Source organism: Mauremys reevesii, linkage group 6, assembly GCF_016161935.1.
Source record: "Mauremys reevesii isolate NIE-2019 linkage group 6, ASM1616193v1, whole genome shotgun sequence".
In the NCBI taxonomy this organism is placed as follows: domain Eukaryota; kingdom Metazoa; phylum Chordata; order Testudines; family Geoemydidae; genus Mauremys; species Mauremys reevesii.
In genome coordinates, this window is record NC_052628.1 from 122,491,192 (window position 1) to 122,509,302 (window position 18,111).

At 53.4% G+C, this 18,111-nt stretch overlaps 2 protein-coding genes and 1 long non-coding RNA gene across 3 annotated transcripts in view; 1 reads left to right on the plus strand and 2 right to left on the minus strand.

Moving 5' to 3' along the window:
* The window catches only part of LOC120407568 (ras-related protein Rab-17-like), a 218,671-nt gene that overhangs the window by 184,256 nt on the left and 16,304 nt on the right, over nucleotides 1-18,111 (plus strand). The gene's annotated exons all lie outside the window — the stretch shown is intronic.
* Nucleotides 757-8,943, minus strand: LOC120407567 (maestro heat-like repeat-containing protein family member 7). The gene is made up of 9 exons (XM_039543263.1): nucleotides 8,889-8,943; nucleotides 8,350-8,455; nucleotides 7,788-7,883; nucleotides 6,945-7,049; nucleotides 5,622-5,757; nucleotides 5,306-5,400; nucleotides 3,707-3,859; nucleotides 2,702-2,842; nucleotides 757-984 (listed from the first exon to the last, which is right to left on the minus strand). The coding sequence occupies exons 2-8, from the start codon at nucleotides 8,449-8,451 to the stop codon at nucleotides 2,747-2,749; spliced, it is 783 nt and encodes a 260-aa protein (XP_039399197.1). The 5' UTR covers nucleotides 8,452-8,455; nucleotides 8,889-8,943; the 3' UTR covers nucleotides 757-984; nucleotides 2,702-2,746.
* LOC120407570 lies at nucleotides 9,437-10,528 on the minus strand. The gene is made up of 3 exons (XR_005600114.1): nucleotides 10,441-10,528; nucleotides 9,925-10,021; nucleotides 9,437-9,565 (listed from the first exon to the last, which is right to left on the minus strand). It is a non-coding gene; the product is annotated as an uncharacterized LOC120407570 (long non-coding RNA).

Below are 18,111 nucleotides of genomic sequence, written 5' to 3' on the forward strand. Positions count from 1 at the left end.
CGGCCTAACAGCCAGAGTCCATATAATCCTTCACGGTTCAGGGTGGGGTAGGGGCACTCAGGCCCACCCTCTCCACCGAGCCTAAGCCAGGGCCCTGGTAGCGGCAAGCTCTACTTGCCGCTTGCTCAGCGAGGATCCGCCTGCAACACGCCAGTGGTAATACAGCATTAACACCGTTTATCTCTACTTTCCCTGGGAATGGCAGTGCTTCTGCGGCGAGGGTTCTCGGTCTGTTCCTCCCCTGGGTCGTCCTCCGTCAGAGTCTCCGGTGGAGCCTCGACAGGGCTGACGCCTGGATCCTGGCTCGCAGCCCCTCTCTCTGCAGGAGCTAACAGCGTGTGTCCTTCCCCTCTGGCGGTCAGCCCAGACTGAGCTGATGTGCAGGCTTTTATATCTGAGCTCCAGTTGGAGCATGCCCAGCAGAACTTCTGGGGCGGGGCTTCCTCTGCCAGGGAGGAAGGGTTAACCCCTGCTATGCCAGTGCAGGACCGCTCTGCCCCATCACACACTCTCCCCCTTAAGACAGTCCCCTGGGCAGCCTGACCCTTGGTCGTCTCCTCCCCTTCCCCCTACCCGTCCGACCACCACCCATCTCGGGAAAAGAAATCTGCATCCGCATGAGACTTTCCTGGCGGTGTAACACTCGAAAGGAATAGGGTTGGAGGGACATGTACCACCACATGATCCGTGTGTGTGAGTCCTTCATGCTGTTAATCCACCTGAGAGTGCGTGGTCTGTTACCAAGGAGAAGGGTTCCCTATTAGGTAGAACAGCTTGTGGCTCAGATACCAAAGGCCGTATTTTCCCTTGGCCCACCGTATAGCCCGGGTAGATCAGTTCTTTCTGGCCCAGGTGACATTTGGTTCGGTTTGCGGTGAGTCCTGCTCTGCCCAGCGCCCACAGCTGGAGCTGTTCCTTCCAGTTGGCACTGTAGATGATGATGTCCGTCAGTGTCTCCTGCAGCAAGCCGACCCGTGCGAAGATCTGCAAGAGTTCATTGGCGATAACTGGAGCCGTGGCAGACCATAGTGGTACCACCTCTGGATACCGTGTGGCATAGTCAACCACAACCTGATATACTTATGGCGGAGCTACTCTTCTCCAAAGGCCCCACTAAGTCCAAGCCCATCCGTTCAAAGGTGTCCCTCCTGCTCACCCACAAGGGCCGTGCCCCCAGAGTCATGCCCCATCCAGCCCCCATGTTCCTTGGCGCCCTCCCCAGGACCCCTGACCCATCCACCCCCTTCCCTGTCCCTGACTGCCCCCTTGCCATCCCATCAACCCCTCCTCTCATTCCTGATGGCCCCCCAGGACGCCTGCCCCATCCAACCACCCCTTCTCTCTGTCCCGACTGCCCCCCATCGTCTCATCTAACCCCTGCTCCTTCCTGACTGCCCCCCTGGAACCCTTGCCCCCATTCGATCCCCCTGTTCCCTGCCCTCTGACCGCCCCAACCCCTATCCACCCCCCCACAACCCACCGAACTCCCCTGCCCTCTTCCAACCCCCCCTCCCTGCTTCCTGCCCCCTTACCACACTGCCTGGGGCCGGGGCCGGGGCCAGGTCCGCTTGGCCAGGACCGGGACTGGTGCAGTGGGGCTCGACTCCACAGGCTGGGCTGAGCCAGGCGGGCTGGTCAGTCAGGACCAGGACCGGCGCGCGAGGCCTGACTCCTGGGCTGGGCCGGGCCGGGCCGCTCGTCCGGGACCAGCACTGGCGCCACGGGGCCGAGCCAGGCCGGGCCACTGGGGCCAGAGCCGGGGGTGCTTGGCAGGGACTGGGCTGGGGCACTCGGCTGGGGCCAGACAGGGCCGCGCTGTGCCTCCCTGGAGCTGTACTCGCACCCCCCAGCCCCAGCCTACCTGCCTGCTGCTTGTTTCAGGCTTCCAGCGAACATCTGATTCGCGGGAAGCAGGGGTGGGGGAGGAGAAGGAGGGCGGAGCGTTCAGGGAGGAGGGGGAGGTGAGCTGGGGCGGGGGGGACGGCTGCCCGAGCTTTTGTTAAACGGAAAAGCTTTTTCAGAACCGGTTGTCCTGGAACAGCTGGTTCTAAAAGGGTTTCTAAATTTAACATCCAGTTCCTGCGAACCGGCTCCAGCTCACCACTGCCATCTGCCCAAAGCAGTCAATGGCTCTTACCTCCACGAGGGAGCGGGGTCTCCCTCTCAGCCTCTCTGAGAACTAGCACTGCTTGGTTTCCTAGGACAAGGTGACCTGTCCCCACTGCTCCCTGAGGTGGCCCAGCTGGGAGGCTGTCACACACCCCAGGGCCTAGCAGACAGGTGGGGAGGAGGTTCCCGTTCATGTCACCCTCTGAGAGCCCACAGAAGGGCCAAAGGAAGAATTAAGGGCAAGAGGTGAAGCAGGCCCTGAGCCTCTGTCCCATCCTCACCTCCTCAAATGTGGAGCTTCCTGAGCTTCAGTTGGGCAGATGGAAAATGTAGCTCTGGCACAAAGGTGCTTCTGCGCCATCTGGGGCAGGGAGAGCTCTGCCTGGGAGCCCAGGGAATGGGATGGGGGTGAGAGCAAGGAAAGAGGGGAGGGGTAGGGAGTGAGGGGAAGAGCTCATGCCCCAGATGAAGGAAGTTTGGGGTCAGAGGGAAGGACTCTGCTCCACAGAGAGGGGAGAGAGTTTCTGTCAGTGACAGGGGCCTCCATTTCCCCTTCCACTAGCCCCCCATTTCCAGGGAGACAGAGCAGTACCTGCAGCAGGGAGCGGGAGTTGCTGAGGGGGGACCTTTAAGGGCATCAGGTGAGGCTCAGCCCTTGCAGCACCTCAGGCACCTGGTGCAGCTGCCGGATGCTGCGGAGCTGACCCATCACCTTGGCGGTGATGTCCTCCAGCTGCAGGGGAAGGAGAACATGTCAGAGACTGAGACACTGCCCAGGAATCAGGGAGGATTAAGGGCACCTGGAACCAGCACCATTTCCACCCAGCAGCTGCTCATGTCTGAGTGGTGGATTCACTCTCCTGATCCCCAGGATGGAGGCTTCTTGTCCTCTCTAGTGACCTCCAGTGCCAGCCCCCCTCCTTTAGGGTTAGCTCCTGCCGCCTCCCCCTCAGTGCCCCTGACAGCTGTTCCACCTCCAACCCACCTGGGGACACCGCTCAAGTTGGTAGAACCCTCTCCTCCACCCCTGCCTCCATTCCCACCCAGGTAGGGCAGGAGGGATTCTGACAGCAGTGAAGTGGCCTGCGGGGAGGTTGAGACCTTTCCCCAAGTCACCCCAGTGACAAATGCTGAAGCCAGAGGATGGCAGCCCTGGTGAACGGGGCAGGTCAGCAGCCCCTGCTGGCTGAATCCTCCCATTCTCTCTAGAGCGGGTCCAGCCCTGCCAGCAGCAGGACAAGCTTCCCCCACCCATGTGCCTCAGAACTGCCTGGCCGGTCGCCATCACCCATCAGTCCTTGGCCTCCCAGGCTGCCAGTGATGGGAGCAACTCTGGGTGGTGGCTGGGGTGACATGGACACTAGGCCATGGGGAAATAGGTGCAGCTCTGTGGGGCAGGAAAGGTTCACACAGGGCACTTAGGGGACTCTCCTGCCCTTCCCAGGAGTGAGAGCAGAGCATCACGTCCTAAGAACACAAGTCCATGAAGTCCACAAGTCCCCACTAGGCTCCTTGCTCCCAGGCCAGCAAATGGTGATAGGATGGGAATGAGGCCTGGGCCCCGCTCCAATCTCCTGAGTCGAATGCAGCTGCTTACCGTGTACCCCAGCAGTTGCTCGGCTTCCCCCAGGATGGCGTATGTGAGGAGAAGCCCAGCCTGGCTAATGCACAGCAGGGGGTTGTAGATCGCTGGCACGGCTGTCTTGAGGAAGCATTTCCTCTGCCCCGCAGAGAAGAATTTTCCAAAGACCTAAAACCAACAGGACAGGAGGCTGTAGCAGATTGCCCAGAGCCAGCCTCCAAGCCCTGGAGATAGAATGGCCTCAGTGTCCGGTGCCCCAAAGGAAGGGTAAGAGAGCTGCTGTAGCCAAGGCCGTTCATTCCCCAGGAGGCTTTCAGGGTCCCGATGCTCAGGGAAGCACCTTTATGAAAAGGTGGCAGATGCTTAGGGACCAAAGCCTCCAGTGTCTCTTTCTGGAGGGCAATTGATCGCAGGGGCCATGATGGGCTGGAAATAGATCTCTAATGTGGGTGAGCAGGGCCCACTCTGCTGTGCAGCGCACCGAGATGATAGGGGACCCTGTATTGCTTCCAGCAGAGAGATCTCCTGCACCTCAGTGGCTAGAGGAGTGTGCGTGGGGGGGGGGAAGGGGTTGGAGCTGACAGACCACAGGTCTATTGCCCCCAAATTAGTGATTTCTCTAGTAGCTGGCTATGGCCTCGGCAGCTCCTTGGTTTCTGCCAAAGGGAATCCAATCTGCAACCTGACCAGGATAAGGAGACTCATGTCCCAGTCCCCATCACAGACACTCCTAGGAAACTTTTCTTCTGCTGCAGCAATTCAGCTTGTGGGAGGCAGGACAAGCTCACAGAGTCTCTCTCACGTGGCATCTATAGGGCAGCATTCTGTAGATGCACTTGGAGATCCAGGAGCCATTCCAAGGCCTCCTCTGTGATGTTATCAAAATCACACATTTCACCTTTGACTCCAATCTGGGGGCACTGGGTTATGGTGTGTTCCAAGGTTTGGATGTTCTCAGCACAGTTGTGAGACAGGGGGCCGGGAGGTCTTTGATTTTCTACTTGTGCAGCAAGTAGTCGCAACTTGGGTCAGTGACAATGTGCTTCTTTGGCACAGTGGCTGAGGTCCAGATACTCTGCCATTCCCTGGCCAGGACTGGAGACATGAGGAGGCGCATGTGGTGCATATTGGCTCTGGAGCTCACTGTGTCCCCTCCCCAGTTCTCGGCAGGGCATTCTGCTTCCTGACTGGCAATGGACTTGGGCAAACCCCACCTCCTTTCTCTGCTTCTACAGGGTGCAGGGAAGTAAACAAGGTCTGCTCAAGCACTAGTGACTGACGGACCCAGTGCTCTTCTCTCAGACACTTGGGGATCAGCCAAGGGGACAAGGAGCAGAGAGACACGCAGAGCCATAATCCTCTATTAACTCACCCACCCGAGATTCGCCTTATGCCACGTAGCAACGGCTCCATGGAAGACACTCAAATCACAGCAACTAGCGAGGTTCCAATGTGGGACCTTTAGCACCAACCTGTCCCACTGGGTGCTGGGTGAGGAACTCTGAGCTGGAAATAAGGAGTGGGCTCTTGTCCTGTCTCCAGGAGGCATCCACTGCAGGGACCCCAGCCAGCCCCACTCCTGAGCTGTGTCCTACCCTGCCACAGTGTCCTTACCTCCCCCACCCTGGCTGTGTTTTGATAGCCCAGGAGCCTGCTGTCCTGGTACCAGTTGTGGCACCACAGATCCTCCACCTCGTGTATGCTCAGCCCTGGAAGAGAGAGAGAGAGAGACACTTTGATCATTCTGGTTGCAGTTTCTGTGTCCTTCCAATCCCATTGGTGGCTGCCCAGTGGAGTGGAGAAGAACAGAGGCGGAGAGAGACTTGTTCTCCAGCTGGTGTCAGGCTGAGGAAATTGTCTGGGGTCCCATTATCCACCTGTGGTCCCTTTCAGTCCCCTGATGGGTTCCGTGTCCCAGTGGGTTCCTTACCCCTCTGTTCGAGCAGCAGCTGGTACAGCCGGTAAGTCCCCTCCCTGGCCTGCCGGCTGATGTCCTGGTCTGGGTAACTCACAAACAGAGCCAGCTGGGCCACGTGCTGACCCAGCCTAGGGAACTCTGCTGAGATCTAATGGAAGGGAGAGGAGAGGAGACTCCATCAGCATTTTCCTGTCAGCTCCCTGTCCCCCCTGGGCCAGAAGGCTCCTTCTGCAGGAGATGCTGGGGGAGAGGAGCCTGAGACAGACCCTTCATTTGCTCTGCTGCCAAGGAGCCAGGAGCTGCTTTGGGATGCCAAGCAGGGGCTTGAACATGGTCCCGTCAAGGTTCCTTCCCACTCCGAACTCTAGGGTACAGATGTGGGGACCTGCATGAGAACCTCTAAGCAATTACCAGCTTAGATCTGGTTTTCTGCCACCACCCAAAGCATTTAAGAGTTATTTGGGAAACTCTGTCGACCTCCCCCCTAGAATATCTCCCTCCCAAATACTAGAACCCTTCCCTGGGTAGCCTTGAGAGACTCCTCCACCAATTTCCTGGTGAACACTGATCCAAACCCTTGGATCTTAAAACAAGGAAAAATCAATCAGGTTCTTAAAAAGAAGGCTTTTCATTAAAGAAAGAAAGGTAAAAATCATCTCTGTAAAATCAGGATGGAAAATCACTTTACCGGGTCATCAGATTCAAGGAGCCCAGAGGAACCCCCTCTAGCCTTAGGTTCAAAGTTGCAGCAAACAGGGTAAATCCTCTTAGCAAAAAGGAACATTTACAAGTTGAAAAAACAAAGAGAAACCTAACACGCCTTGCCTGGCTGGTACTTACAAGTTTGAAATATGAGAGACTGGTTCAGAAAGATTTGGAGAGCCTGGATTGATGGCTGGTCCCTCTTAGTCCCAAGGCGAACAACCCCCAACACAAAGAGCACACAAACAAAGCCTCCCCTCCCACCAAGATTTGAAAGTATCCTGTCCCCTTATTGGTCCTTTGGGTCAGGTGTCAGCCAGATTACCTGAGCTTCTTCACCCTTTACAGGGAAAAGGATTTTGGTGTCTCTGGCCAGGAGGGATTGGATAGTATTGTACACAGGAGGGCTGTTCCCTTCCCTTTATAGTTATGACAATCCCCTTCAAGGCCCAGGGACGACACTTGACCAGGACAAGAAGAACTTGACTCAAGCCTATCTCATTCCCTGCTCTGACTCTGCCTCCCCAAGAGGAACACTGCGAACCCACAGCCCCTGCAGCAGCAGATCCTACAGCCCGGTGGAGCCAGCCCGCCTGCGCCTGGAGTCAGGAAGCTGGGGTCAGAGGTCACTACGTCAAACTCGGGGAGGGTGACTGCAAATCTCAGCAGGGCCGTGCTGCTCTTAATGGCCCTGGCTCTCTCCTGGGGCACCCTGGACACGATCCAGCGGTTGACATGCTGTGGGGAAAGGAGGCAGGTCAGGATGAATGGGCAGGTGGTGCTTTGCAAATGAGCCCCATCCCCCGCCCCAGCCCCAGGGGCCCGAGACATTATGCACAGAGAGAATAGCTGAGTCATTGATCACAGAGCTTTAGAGGATTCTTTCCCCCAGGGCGCAGCTTGTATCCTGCAGGTCACAACTTGTCAGGGTCTCTCTAGATTGGTCCCATCCTCCCAGAGCTCCTGATTCCTGAAGAGTTCACCAGAAAGGAGACTGAATCCTCGCCCTTCCTGCCACTAAAATCCTTGGTGGGATGTAAGGAGTCACTGAGCACAATCCCTCCAGGAATTTCAGAGCATATCAGAGAGAAGGGCTGATTCCCTGGGTTCCTCCTGTTTCTCTAGGAAGGAGCGTGTGCCTCTTCTCTGAGAACCATCTCTGGAAACTCGTGGGGTGTGTGTGTTGGGGGGGCGGGGGAAGGGGGGGTTTCAGACTCTCACTCCCCAAGACAACCAGGGGCCCTGTGATTAGTGTTCAACAGAAGCAGACAGAGCTCTGGCTTGATGTCCCAGCTCCTTCCTCTGTCCCTCAAGAAAGCAGGACCTGACACTGCATTGCACTGACCTCCCCAGCCAAGGACGCCCCAATGGGGACCCAGCTAGGAGGACAGAATAGAAACTGGATCTGCCAGTCTCTCCTTACCAGCCCCAAAGAGTTAAGGTAAAATTGGTTCCCACCCTCCTTATGGGACTCACCTCCAAGATGAAGTGGAGCCTGCCTGCGTCTGGGGACTCTGCCAGCAGGTTCCCCAGCACAGCATCCAGGAGCTCTGGCATGACTTTGTGTAGCGCCTGCAAAGCATGGGTCAGAGTTAGGGAAACTGGGCCGACCCCTGCCACAGGATGGGAAGAGGGTTCTCTGGGAAGCACTGGTGAGACTCCCAAACACATCTCCTGGCCTCGCTCATTCATGTCCCACTGCAGGCAATTAGCAAGGATTGATGACACCTGGATCTTTGATCCATGAGCTTAGCAGGTCTCTGCAGACGGCCTTGTAGGCGGAAGAGTAGGATACAGCCAAGTTGCTATGGATGGTAGCTGGGCTGCTGGGCAAAACACGGCATATGGAAGAGAAAGAAAGAAAGAAAGAAAGAAAGAAAGAAAGAAAGAAAGAAAGAAAGAAGGGGGTAATCCTCTGGAGGGAAGGATCCAACCCTACAGCTTGTTCCATCTCTGCCTACCCCACCCCTAAATCTGGAGCTCCAGCGACTCAAGGGAGCCCGGACAAGGACCACTCTGGAAGAGGCGGAGGATGTACCTGGATGTCGGTGGCGTCCGTCTCCGTGCCCAGGGTGAAGACCGAGCCAAGGGCAGCTTGCAAGAGGCGGGACTCTAGCTCAGGCTCAAGGGCTGGTTTCATGGTGCTGGCAAGAGAGAGGAGCTGGTATTAGACTGCGCAGTGCGGGAGTGGGACTGTCGCCAACACGGACACGAAACCACAGGGCTACAGGCACAGGCTGGCGAGAATGGAAACTGAGGCACTGAGCTAGGGAATGACAAGGCCGAGGCGTCACAGACAGACAGTGGCAGGGCAGGTCCCTGGAGCCTGCTGCCCCTCCTGTATCTGAGCCGGGGTAGGCCCCTCCCAAGGCCCCTGCAATGTTAGTGGGGTGAAAGAAGAGCCCAGCCAGGACAGAGTGACCCTTCCCGCCCACCAGCTCTGCCAGAGGAGCCACTCCTGGGAGGTGAGCGACCTGGGAGTGGGAGGACAGTCTCCCAGCCTTGGGCCTGAGCAGCACTGGGGTTAGGGAGCCAGCGGAGGGCAGGTGGGGTGGGGAGGAGGGGCTGTCTCGGTACCTGAGGTTGCCCACAGCAGCCAGGCAGCTGGCGAGGATCTCGCTGGGTGGAGAGTCTTTAGTAAGCTCCTCAATGAGCTCCTGTGAGGCCTTGAAGGAGACAAAGGGCGTCAGAGATTCGGGCCCTGCTGACACCTCCCGTGAGGAGATGACACAGCCAGTGCCCCACATGGCCAGCAGGATCCCCACTACCTCCCGTTCCTCCCATTTCTTCCTGCCCAGCAAACTGGTCCCCTTCCAGGATTCCTGCCCAGCTCAGTCCCAATCCCCTTCTTCCCTCCTCCCTGTCAAACCTGCCCCCATTCAGCACCATCCCCACAACCGAGCTGGGACCATGTGATTCCTTGTCCCCCAGTCACAGCTGCCCTCCAGCCCCACAATTCCCCCACTGCCCAATCTCACAATTCTCCCTTCTCTTCTCCCTGCCTTCAGCCCCAGCAATCCCTGCCCTCTGCTGGCCCCCCCCCCCCCCCCCCACCCATTAGCCCGGCCATACCCCGGCCAATCCCACATCTCTCTCCCCCCTCCAGCTGCCGGATGACGGGTCTCACTCACCACAATCCTCTCCACCACAGCCGCCTTGCAGCAGTGCGGCTCCAGCGTGTCCTGCCCTCTGTCCTGTGCAGCAAGACACGCGGGGTAGATGGCCCGCAGGAACCTGAGCTGCTGCCCCTCATCCTGTACCCACCGGGAGTGGGGGATAGTGAGAGAGAACCTGTTAGCTAGGGACCTTCCTCCCCACCCACACCAGCTCCAGGGCTCAGGCCTCAATGGGGGATTGTGGGGAGCCGCCTCGTGTCCAAATCCCCCACGACTCCTACACAAGCAGGACTGGGAACTGGGACAGTGCCTGTGGGGGGAGGAGACCTCGGCTGTTGTGGGACAAACACCCCCATCTTGGGGGTCCCACATCAGGGATGTACAAGGGCCCCATTAGGGGTGGTGGATCATCAGGGACAAGACCCTCGGCAGGGGGTGGGGATGCTGGGAAGGGACAGGACAATCTTGGTTCCAGCCCAGGTGGGGAACATTTGTACCTTGTCTCTGCCCTGGAGCTGCTCTCCGATGACCTTGAGAGCAGCTTCCTCTGTGGTCATCTCCAGCCATTCCTCCGCCGCTGACTCCGTGGGGTCCCTGCACCCGGAGAGAGAGGGAACAGGGGATGTCTGCTGCCCCTTGGGGAAGGACAGGGGTGTGGTGGGAGCGCAGGATAAAGGACCCCCCTTCCCACCTCAGGCACCCAGGGCAGATCGGGCCCCACACCTCCCTCTCAGGGCTGCCTTCACACTGTCCAGGACTCCACGGGAGGTGCCGACTCCCCCAGCCCCGGAGCATCAAGGGACAAAGTGGCAGCAGCTCTTGATGCCCCCACCCCCAGCTCCCCTTGCTGCAGGGGCAGCTGTGTGACTGCTGCTGGTGTCAGTGGGGTTCACGTGGCTCAGGCCAGACACCTGGGCTGGGGACTCCCCCGCCATATCACTGGGAGAGTGTCTGGGCCCAGGGTGTTCACATCCCCGTCCTCACCCCTCCCTCAGCCCAGCCTGGCTCCTCACCTGGAACAAAGCAGCAGCGTCCAGAGGCGTCGCTGCTGCTGGAGCCCCAGGCACTGCTGCTGTCCCGTGCTGAGCTGATGGTGCTGGGATCTTCTAGCTCCTGGTCTGAGGGCTGAAAGATCCTCAGAGCCGGGCAGGCGATGCCCCTGCTGGGAATGACGGCTGGGCTCCTGGGGCGCTGCTGCCCACATAACAGGCCCCAGAGCCTCCTGCCCGGCGCCCCTCCTGGGCTGGGTCCTGTCCGCAAAACCTCATCCTGAGCCAACTCCACCTGGGCTTGGTGGGGCCTCTCCCAGGTCGGCGCCTGCGCGGAGCTGGCTTTGTTCTCCAGAAGGCTGGGAACTTCCGCCTTCTGGCCTGGATGGGAGCTGCTTCCCCGCCAGCGGGGACGGAGAGGTGGCTCTGCCCCTTGGGAAGATGGCCGCTCCTTCCCGAAGGCTCTGGGGGCACCTGCAGAGCCTTCCTCCTGAACCTCCGCAGGAGCTTGGCCATCCTGGAATCGGCGGGGAACAGGTGTGAGTCTGGGGTCACTCCTGGGCCTTTTCGGTCCCTCCTCAGCCCTGCTCCAACCAGAGCAGCCCCTTCTCCCCCCATAGGAGCGCAGGGAGTGCAAGCTACACACACTGGCAGGAGTTCATTGCGTGATCTGCTCCCCCTCAACGTTCCCCCTCGTCATCCCTGCTGCTGCTGCTAGATCCAGGAAGTCTCATCCTTTTAGAGCAATGGGGTCAGTCCCAAAGACCATCGGTTACTCTGGACAAGCAGCTCCCTCCAGGATCCTGACATGCCAGCACTTTACACACCTTCCTGCAGCCTCCCAACCCCCATGGCCTGTAGCCATGGGACCCCGACCCTACTGATGGCAAACAGGCCTCAGCTACTGGCTCAGGGTCACACCGAGTGTCAGAGCCATGGATGGACCCCTTCCCTAACCACTGCTGCACACTCCCTCCCACAGCTGGCAATCGCAGCAGGCCCTAGTGTCCGCTCCCCCTGCCTTTGAGAGGGAGTGTCACTCCTGGCTCCATTGCTGCCTATTGATCTGTGGGACTGGGCTCTCTGGGCCTCACATCCCCGAATGGGCTTTAAAGAAGACAATGGTTAAAGTTTGGCCCCAACTCTTTCTTGTTTCTCTACACTTGCCATTTTAGCAAAGTTTAGAATTCTTGACGTTCAACACCTGGAAACATCCCTTTCTCCTTCGCAGACAGCTTGAGCATCCATCCTCACCCAGGCTCACTGCTGCCAGGAGTTAGAGAATCCACCCTATTCCCCTTGGACCTGCAAGGAGTCCCACAGCAAAGTGGGGACAGAGCCAGAAAGAGAAGCCAACAGTCCTGACTCCTGTTCTAACTAACAGACAACAACCCCCACAGAGGCAGGGAGAGAGCCCAGGAAATAATCACTCAATTAGGAATCTTTTCTGCACCCTCTCTAATTTTTTTAACATAATATTCAAAATGTGGACACAAGAACTGGATTCAACATTCCAGTTTCAGGCTCACCAATGCTGGATCACTTCCCTTTCCATACTCACTACTCTATCCAGCCAAGAATGGCTTTAACCTTTTTTACCACAGTTTCACATTGACAGATTATGGTGAGCAGCTCATCCACTATGGCCCCCAAATCCTTTTCAGAGTCACAGCTTTCCAGCGGACTGTCCCCCATTCTGTAGGGTGCTGCCTGACTCCTCTGTTACTGGCAGGCTGGGTTTGCATGTGGCTTTATTAAAAGCTAATGATTCAGTAAGTAGTTTAGAAGAACTAGCCCATTAGAGAGAGAATCATGAATTGCTCAAAGACAACGAATGGAGAAAAGCAGCAAGAGCAAACAAACACGTTTGGTTCTGGCTTATTTCCTTGGTCTTAAAAGAGAGTAACAAGGACCTGAGTCTCCTCCCTCACAATAGCCCCATGCTCGGCCCAATCAGCATTGAGACTCTGAGACTCAGAAAGCGGAGAGGTCTCACCAGCTGTCGCAGGTCACCACCGGAGGGAGTCACTCTTAGAGCACTATTCCAGCCACATCTTTGGGAGGGCCTCCCGCAAGGAGAGTTGGGCGCAACCCCCACCCCTGCCCCCACTCCACATGCGCACACAGGTCCTGGTGGTGAAAGGAGAGCAGGGGAAAGGACAAAGATGCAAGAGAAGAAGAGACAGGAGGGAGAGCCAGGAAAAGGGAAAACAAACAGGAGAAACCCCAATGTCCCCAGTGATTCTAAGGGACAAAGTCCTAGGTCAGAAATAAAATGCTGCCCCCACAATCTAGTGTTTTCCTTTCCTAAAAATCAGCCGGCACCTGATGGATCAGACTGAACAGGTTCCAAATCTTTCAGAGGCTCTTACCTTCTATATAGGGACGTCTGTTTTCTGGCAAAATCAATAATTGAAGAAGAAAACTCTGAAGAGGGTCCTCGTTACGCTCACGTAGGTAAAGTGAATTATCTCGGTACTCAAGGAGAGACCTCGAGATGGAGGCAGCGCTGAAGCAAAGCCACAGGGATCTCAAGGTTGCCCCTGTCGTGCACCCCTGTCCTGCCTGGATGATGTCAAGAGCTCTCTGTGAGATCATCGCCTCCCACCACCTTTGTCCAATAGGCTGAGGTCCTGCCAAAGGCCCTTGTGATGTCACTGCCACCCACCCCCCTCCCCGCAGTGCTGATGTCCTGCCCCTGTCCAGCCACATTGGATGTTTGTGCTGCTTTCCCTGGATCACCCCACTCAATGACTCTTCATTGTGGGGATGACACCGACTATACAGTAGAACACGAGGCGCTCTTCCCCATGCTACGCTCAGTTGTTCATAAATTAGTAGACTTTATGGACAGAAGAGACAATTAGACCATGGAATCTGACACCCTGCATATCACTTGCTTTCTGTATAGCATAGTAGCTAGTTTTTGACTAAACACGTTCCAGAAAGGCATCTAGTCTTCATTAGAAGACCTCAAGAAATGGAATTCCACCACTTCCCTTTCTAGTTTATTCCTTTGGTGATTCATCCTCACTGTTGACTATTTGTGCCCTATTTCTAATATGAATTGGTCTCTTTTGAGTTTCCAGCCACTGGGACTTGTTATGCTTTTCTCTGCTAGATTAATGAGCCCTTTAATATCAGCTATTTTCTCTCCATGAAGTCACTTCAACACTTCAATGACATCACCTCCTGATCTTTTGATAATCTAAACATGCTGAGCTCTTTCACTAGTTCACTAGCAGGCATTTTCTCCAGCCCTCAAAACGTTTCATTGCTTTTTGCTGCCCCATCTCCAATATTTCAAAATCTTTTTCAAAGCGGGCCTTAAAACTGGATGCAGTATTCCAGGATCAGTCTTACCGATGGTGCGTCACCTCCCTGTGCTCCTCACTGCTCTTTTCATCCAGCCAATGATGGCGTTAGCCTAGGCACCACAGCATCACACTGGGTGCTCATGTTGAATAAGCTTGCCCAGCATGCCTCTCAATCCTCTTCACAGTTAGTGCTTTCCTGGATACACTTCCCCATTCTGCAGGTGTGGCCTGCATGCTTTGCTGCTAGGTGTAGGACCTTTCCTTTGGTTCTTTTCAAACTTGTTTTCTTTGAATGGGTCCAGCTTATCACGGGATCCGATTGCTCTGCGTCACTGCCCTGTCCTCAGCATTAATTACCGCTCTGCTAGTATTTGATCACCCACCCACGTTAGTGGCAGTGATTTTATATTGCGTTGCAGTTCACTGATATTTATTTTCAAGAATTAATCCTTGAGAAATGTTAGGGGGCTTATTCCTTCACCCTCTCACTTCCCTGGTCCTTCTCGCATGAACAGAGAGCAACAATACCCGAAGTCTGAAGGTGCAAACAATTTGATGTTTATTGGGGTCAACTTCCAGCAAGCATGATTCCAGTTTCCTTCCTTAGTGTCTCCCTTCCCAGCTCTGACACCACAGAGCCTTGCCTGTGTCCCTGTTCCTATTCCCTGTTCTCATTCCCCTCTTAGCAAAACATGATCCCAATTCCCCCACCCCCAGCCCCTGTTCCCATCCCCCCCTTACTTCCTGACTGACTGCAGACTACATAGAAAAACTTGAGTTCTGCTTAGCTAGACCTTAACCAGTCATTGTACTGACATTTAACTAACCAATCCTAACATACTGTAACATGGTTATTTAACCAATTATATCCCACCAGCCTCTCTATGGCTCCCTCTTCACCAGTGGTTTTCAACGTATTTACCATTGTGAGCTGCACATGCAGCTCTCTGTGTTATGTGGGCCGCATCCACACAACATATATACTACCTGAATGGCTCTGAGGATGTCACATGGGCTGCAGCTGTGTGCTGATTGGGCCCTGGGTTAAGAACTACTGCTCTACACTGAGAGATCTGGCTTGTTTCCAGGCCCCATTGCAAAACCCCAGTGTAAACAAGGTAATGCTGCTAATTGTCACCAGTGTAGCTTAGCCTGGTTTCATGCAGAGATAAGCTACACCAGTTCAACACACCATTTACCTTGTCTACAACGGGACTGTATTAGACCAGCTACACTGAAGACCGGAATCAGGGCAAAACCTCAGGATATGCTTTGCTCAGCTGGAAAAGCTGGATTCTAAAGGTCTTGGCTACAGTGGCAATAGACACAGATACTGCTAAACTAGTCATAGCGGGTGGGATATTCCATGCAGACCTTGACGAGGAAATGTTACTTTATGGGCGCTTGTCCTGTTCCAGAATTGAAAGTGCACTGCAGCGTTGAGAGGCGAGGATGTTTCTCATGGAAATTACTGTGTAACTGTAGTTAAGCTGCATAAATCAGCCGTTGTGTCCCATGATTTGTAAGCCAGTCGTTAAAGAAAAAATGACCACAGCCCTTCTGGTTTGTGTATCCAGGAATCCTTTCATGGTTTTCAACTTTACAGCTTGCCATTTTGAACAGCTCACCAGCTCAGCTGATGGGATTCACCATGAAACCTGCCTGCTTGCAAACTGCATGAACCCGGATTAGATCACAGCATCGGAATGTGATTTGTTTGGTCTTTGCAGAGGTGTGGCCATTCAAATAAGCAAAGAACTTAATGCACCAATAAATCAAACCTTTTTTGTTGGGGTGGGGGCAGGGTTGTTCTAAAGAATTTCTCCTGTTCCTACTTCCTTTTATGCATCAATCCCATTTGTTAATCCGCGGATGTTCTGGTAGCTCCTGTGCTTAAAACACAACGGCACAGGCCCCAGATAACAAAATGCAGCCCATAGGGCATGTATGGTATGGGGCATTGTTTAATAAGTCTCCTCTGTAGCTCCTGAATGAGTGTGAAAACACAGGCCTGTGATCCATGCCAAGTTAATGAATGTATTTCTCTCCCCCCCGCCCCCCAATCCTCTGTTTCAACGCCACAGCTTCATTTCCTGTACTTTAACAATTGTATTTTGCAAATATGATGCAGTTGCACTGCCTGGTTAAGTGAGGAAAGTCAGCGGAGAGGCAAACAATTCTGCCGAGATCAAGAGGGAGGAGCATGAGCGCAAAATGGGGTGCTAGGATCTCCTAACACAAAATCGGCTTTATTGTAAGACTTAACATATGTACAGATATATAGGGACAGAGGCGGATGAAAGCAGATAAATAAAAATGGCCTGAAAGCTAGAGTCTTATTTTACATTGCCGAGGTTTGTCATGAGATTCTGATAGACTGGTACTGAACTAAAGGGGGAACTGCGGGTGACAGTGAACCCCATAAGGCTTCATGGGAATATGCTTATGAATGTATACATGATATAACTGGAATATGTTTTATGCTACACATGCCATGTAATATATCTACGTAAAGGTTATGATCTACTCAATACACCCCTCCTATTTGTATGCATGTAGCATTTTTGTACTTGAAGTTAGCAATATTGGCTGTATACTTGCTTGATTTCTAAGTAGCCTCTGTAAAGCATTTGAGCAGCTTCTTGAGAAAGGAATGTGCAAGTTAAGTGCCCAATCAAGAAGCACTTAGAGACAATGGATCTTGGGAGGCTCCAATCCACATAAGAAGTCTACACGAGGACGTTCAAGGTAGCAGGTAAGCCATGGCTGCTGCCTGTAAAAATTGAGTCATGCAGGGACATGTGACTTGCCCATGTGACTCCAAAGCTCCATCTTGGAGCTGGACTTTGTATAGGAGAGAGGAGGAGGCCTCCACCCACAAGAGACAGTCTACTTAAACCCCTGGGAGACCCCTCCATTTTGTCTTCAGCTGGCTAAAGAGAGCCTCTCCAAACCCAAGGATACCCGAAAGAAACTGGAACAAAGGACAGTAACTACAGGGGGGGTGAGTGATTGCTGGACCCAGACCAGAAGGAGACTAGACTGTAAAAGGAAGCTTACTGGAACTGGTGAGGTTATAGCTGTATTCAGTTTCTTAGACATAGACTTGCGTGTTCTATTTTATTTTCCTTGGTAATTCACTTTGTTCTGTCTGTTACTACTTGGAACCACTTAAATCCTACTTTCTGTATTTAATAAAATCACTTTTTACTTATTAATTAACCCAGAGTATGTATTAATACCAGGGGGAGGGGCAAACAGCTGTGCATATTTCTCTATCAGCATTATAGAGGGCAAACAATTTAGGAGTTTACCTTGTATAAGCTTTATCCAGGGTAAAATGGATTTATTTGGGTTTAGACCCAATGGGTTTAGACCCCATTGGGAGTTGGGCATCTGAGTGTCCTCAGCTGGTATAAATCTGCATCATTGTATTGACTTCAACTGAGTTGCCTTACACCAGCTGAGGATCTGGGTCACTGGGTTATGCTTGATGTCAGCTCAGTGGTGAGATATATACACAACTGGTCATTTAATTGACTTGCAGGGTGCTGTGATGACATGGTTGTGGCTAGAAGTTGGTTTCTAACAGAGAGATAATTATATTCATTTCTTGGAACAGCCTAGCCATATGCCAACTTAAAGAGAACTCAAGATCTCAGCTTGGACTATACTAGTGAGAATGGAAATGACTTCTAAAGGGTCATGAAGGGAATCTGAGCATTTAAGTAGCTTCTCCATGAATTATACTAAAAATGAGGCAGCAGCTGCGGAGAAGTCGCATTGGTTCATTTCAGCTATCATGACCAAGAGAATAAGAACAGTAGGCTGATGATACAAATACCATTAGTTGGTTACAACTACAGCTAGTTGGAAAATTTTCATCAAAATTTGCTTTTTTTAACCCCCAAAATGCAAATTTTGTCAAATCAGAATGTTTTGAAAAACATGTTGATTTTGATGAATTTTCTCCACATCCTAAGAAGCATTTTAATAACATTGAAACATCCAATTTTGACATATTGGGACTAGAACAGTTTCATTTTTCAGTTCAAGATGACTTTTTCAAAAAAACCCTATTTTATCTAAAAACATTTGAAAGTTTTGAGATCGAAATGGGAATTAAATGTTTCAGTTTTATTAAAATGAAACGTTTTGATTGACCCCAACCTTTTTTGGAATTTGATTCCGCTGGAGATAAAATATTTTGTTTTGTTCCATTTCAGAGCAGTAAAAATGCCCCAAAGCACAGAATTTCCTGTGACGTGGTAACTCTGGGTCCAGCTCACTGCTATTGCAATGAAGTGACTGCAGGACGGATCTGCAGAGGTTCGGTGCTTCCTTCGTGACCAAAGCCTAATGCAATGACATGTTACTC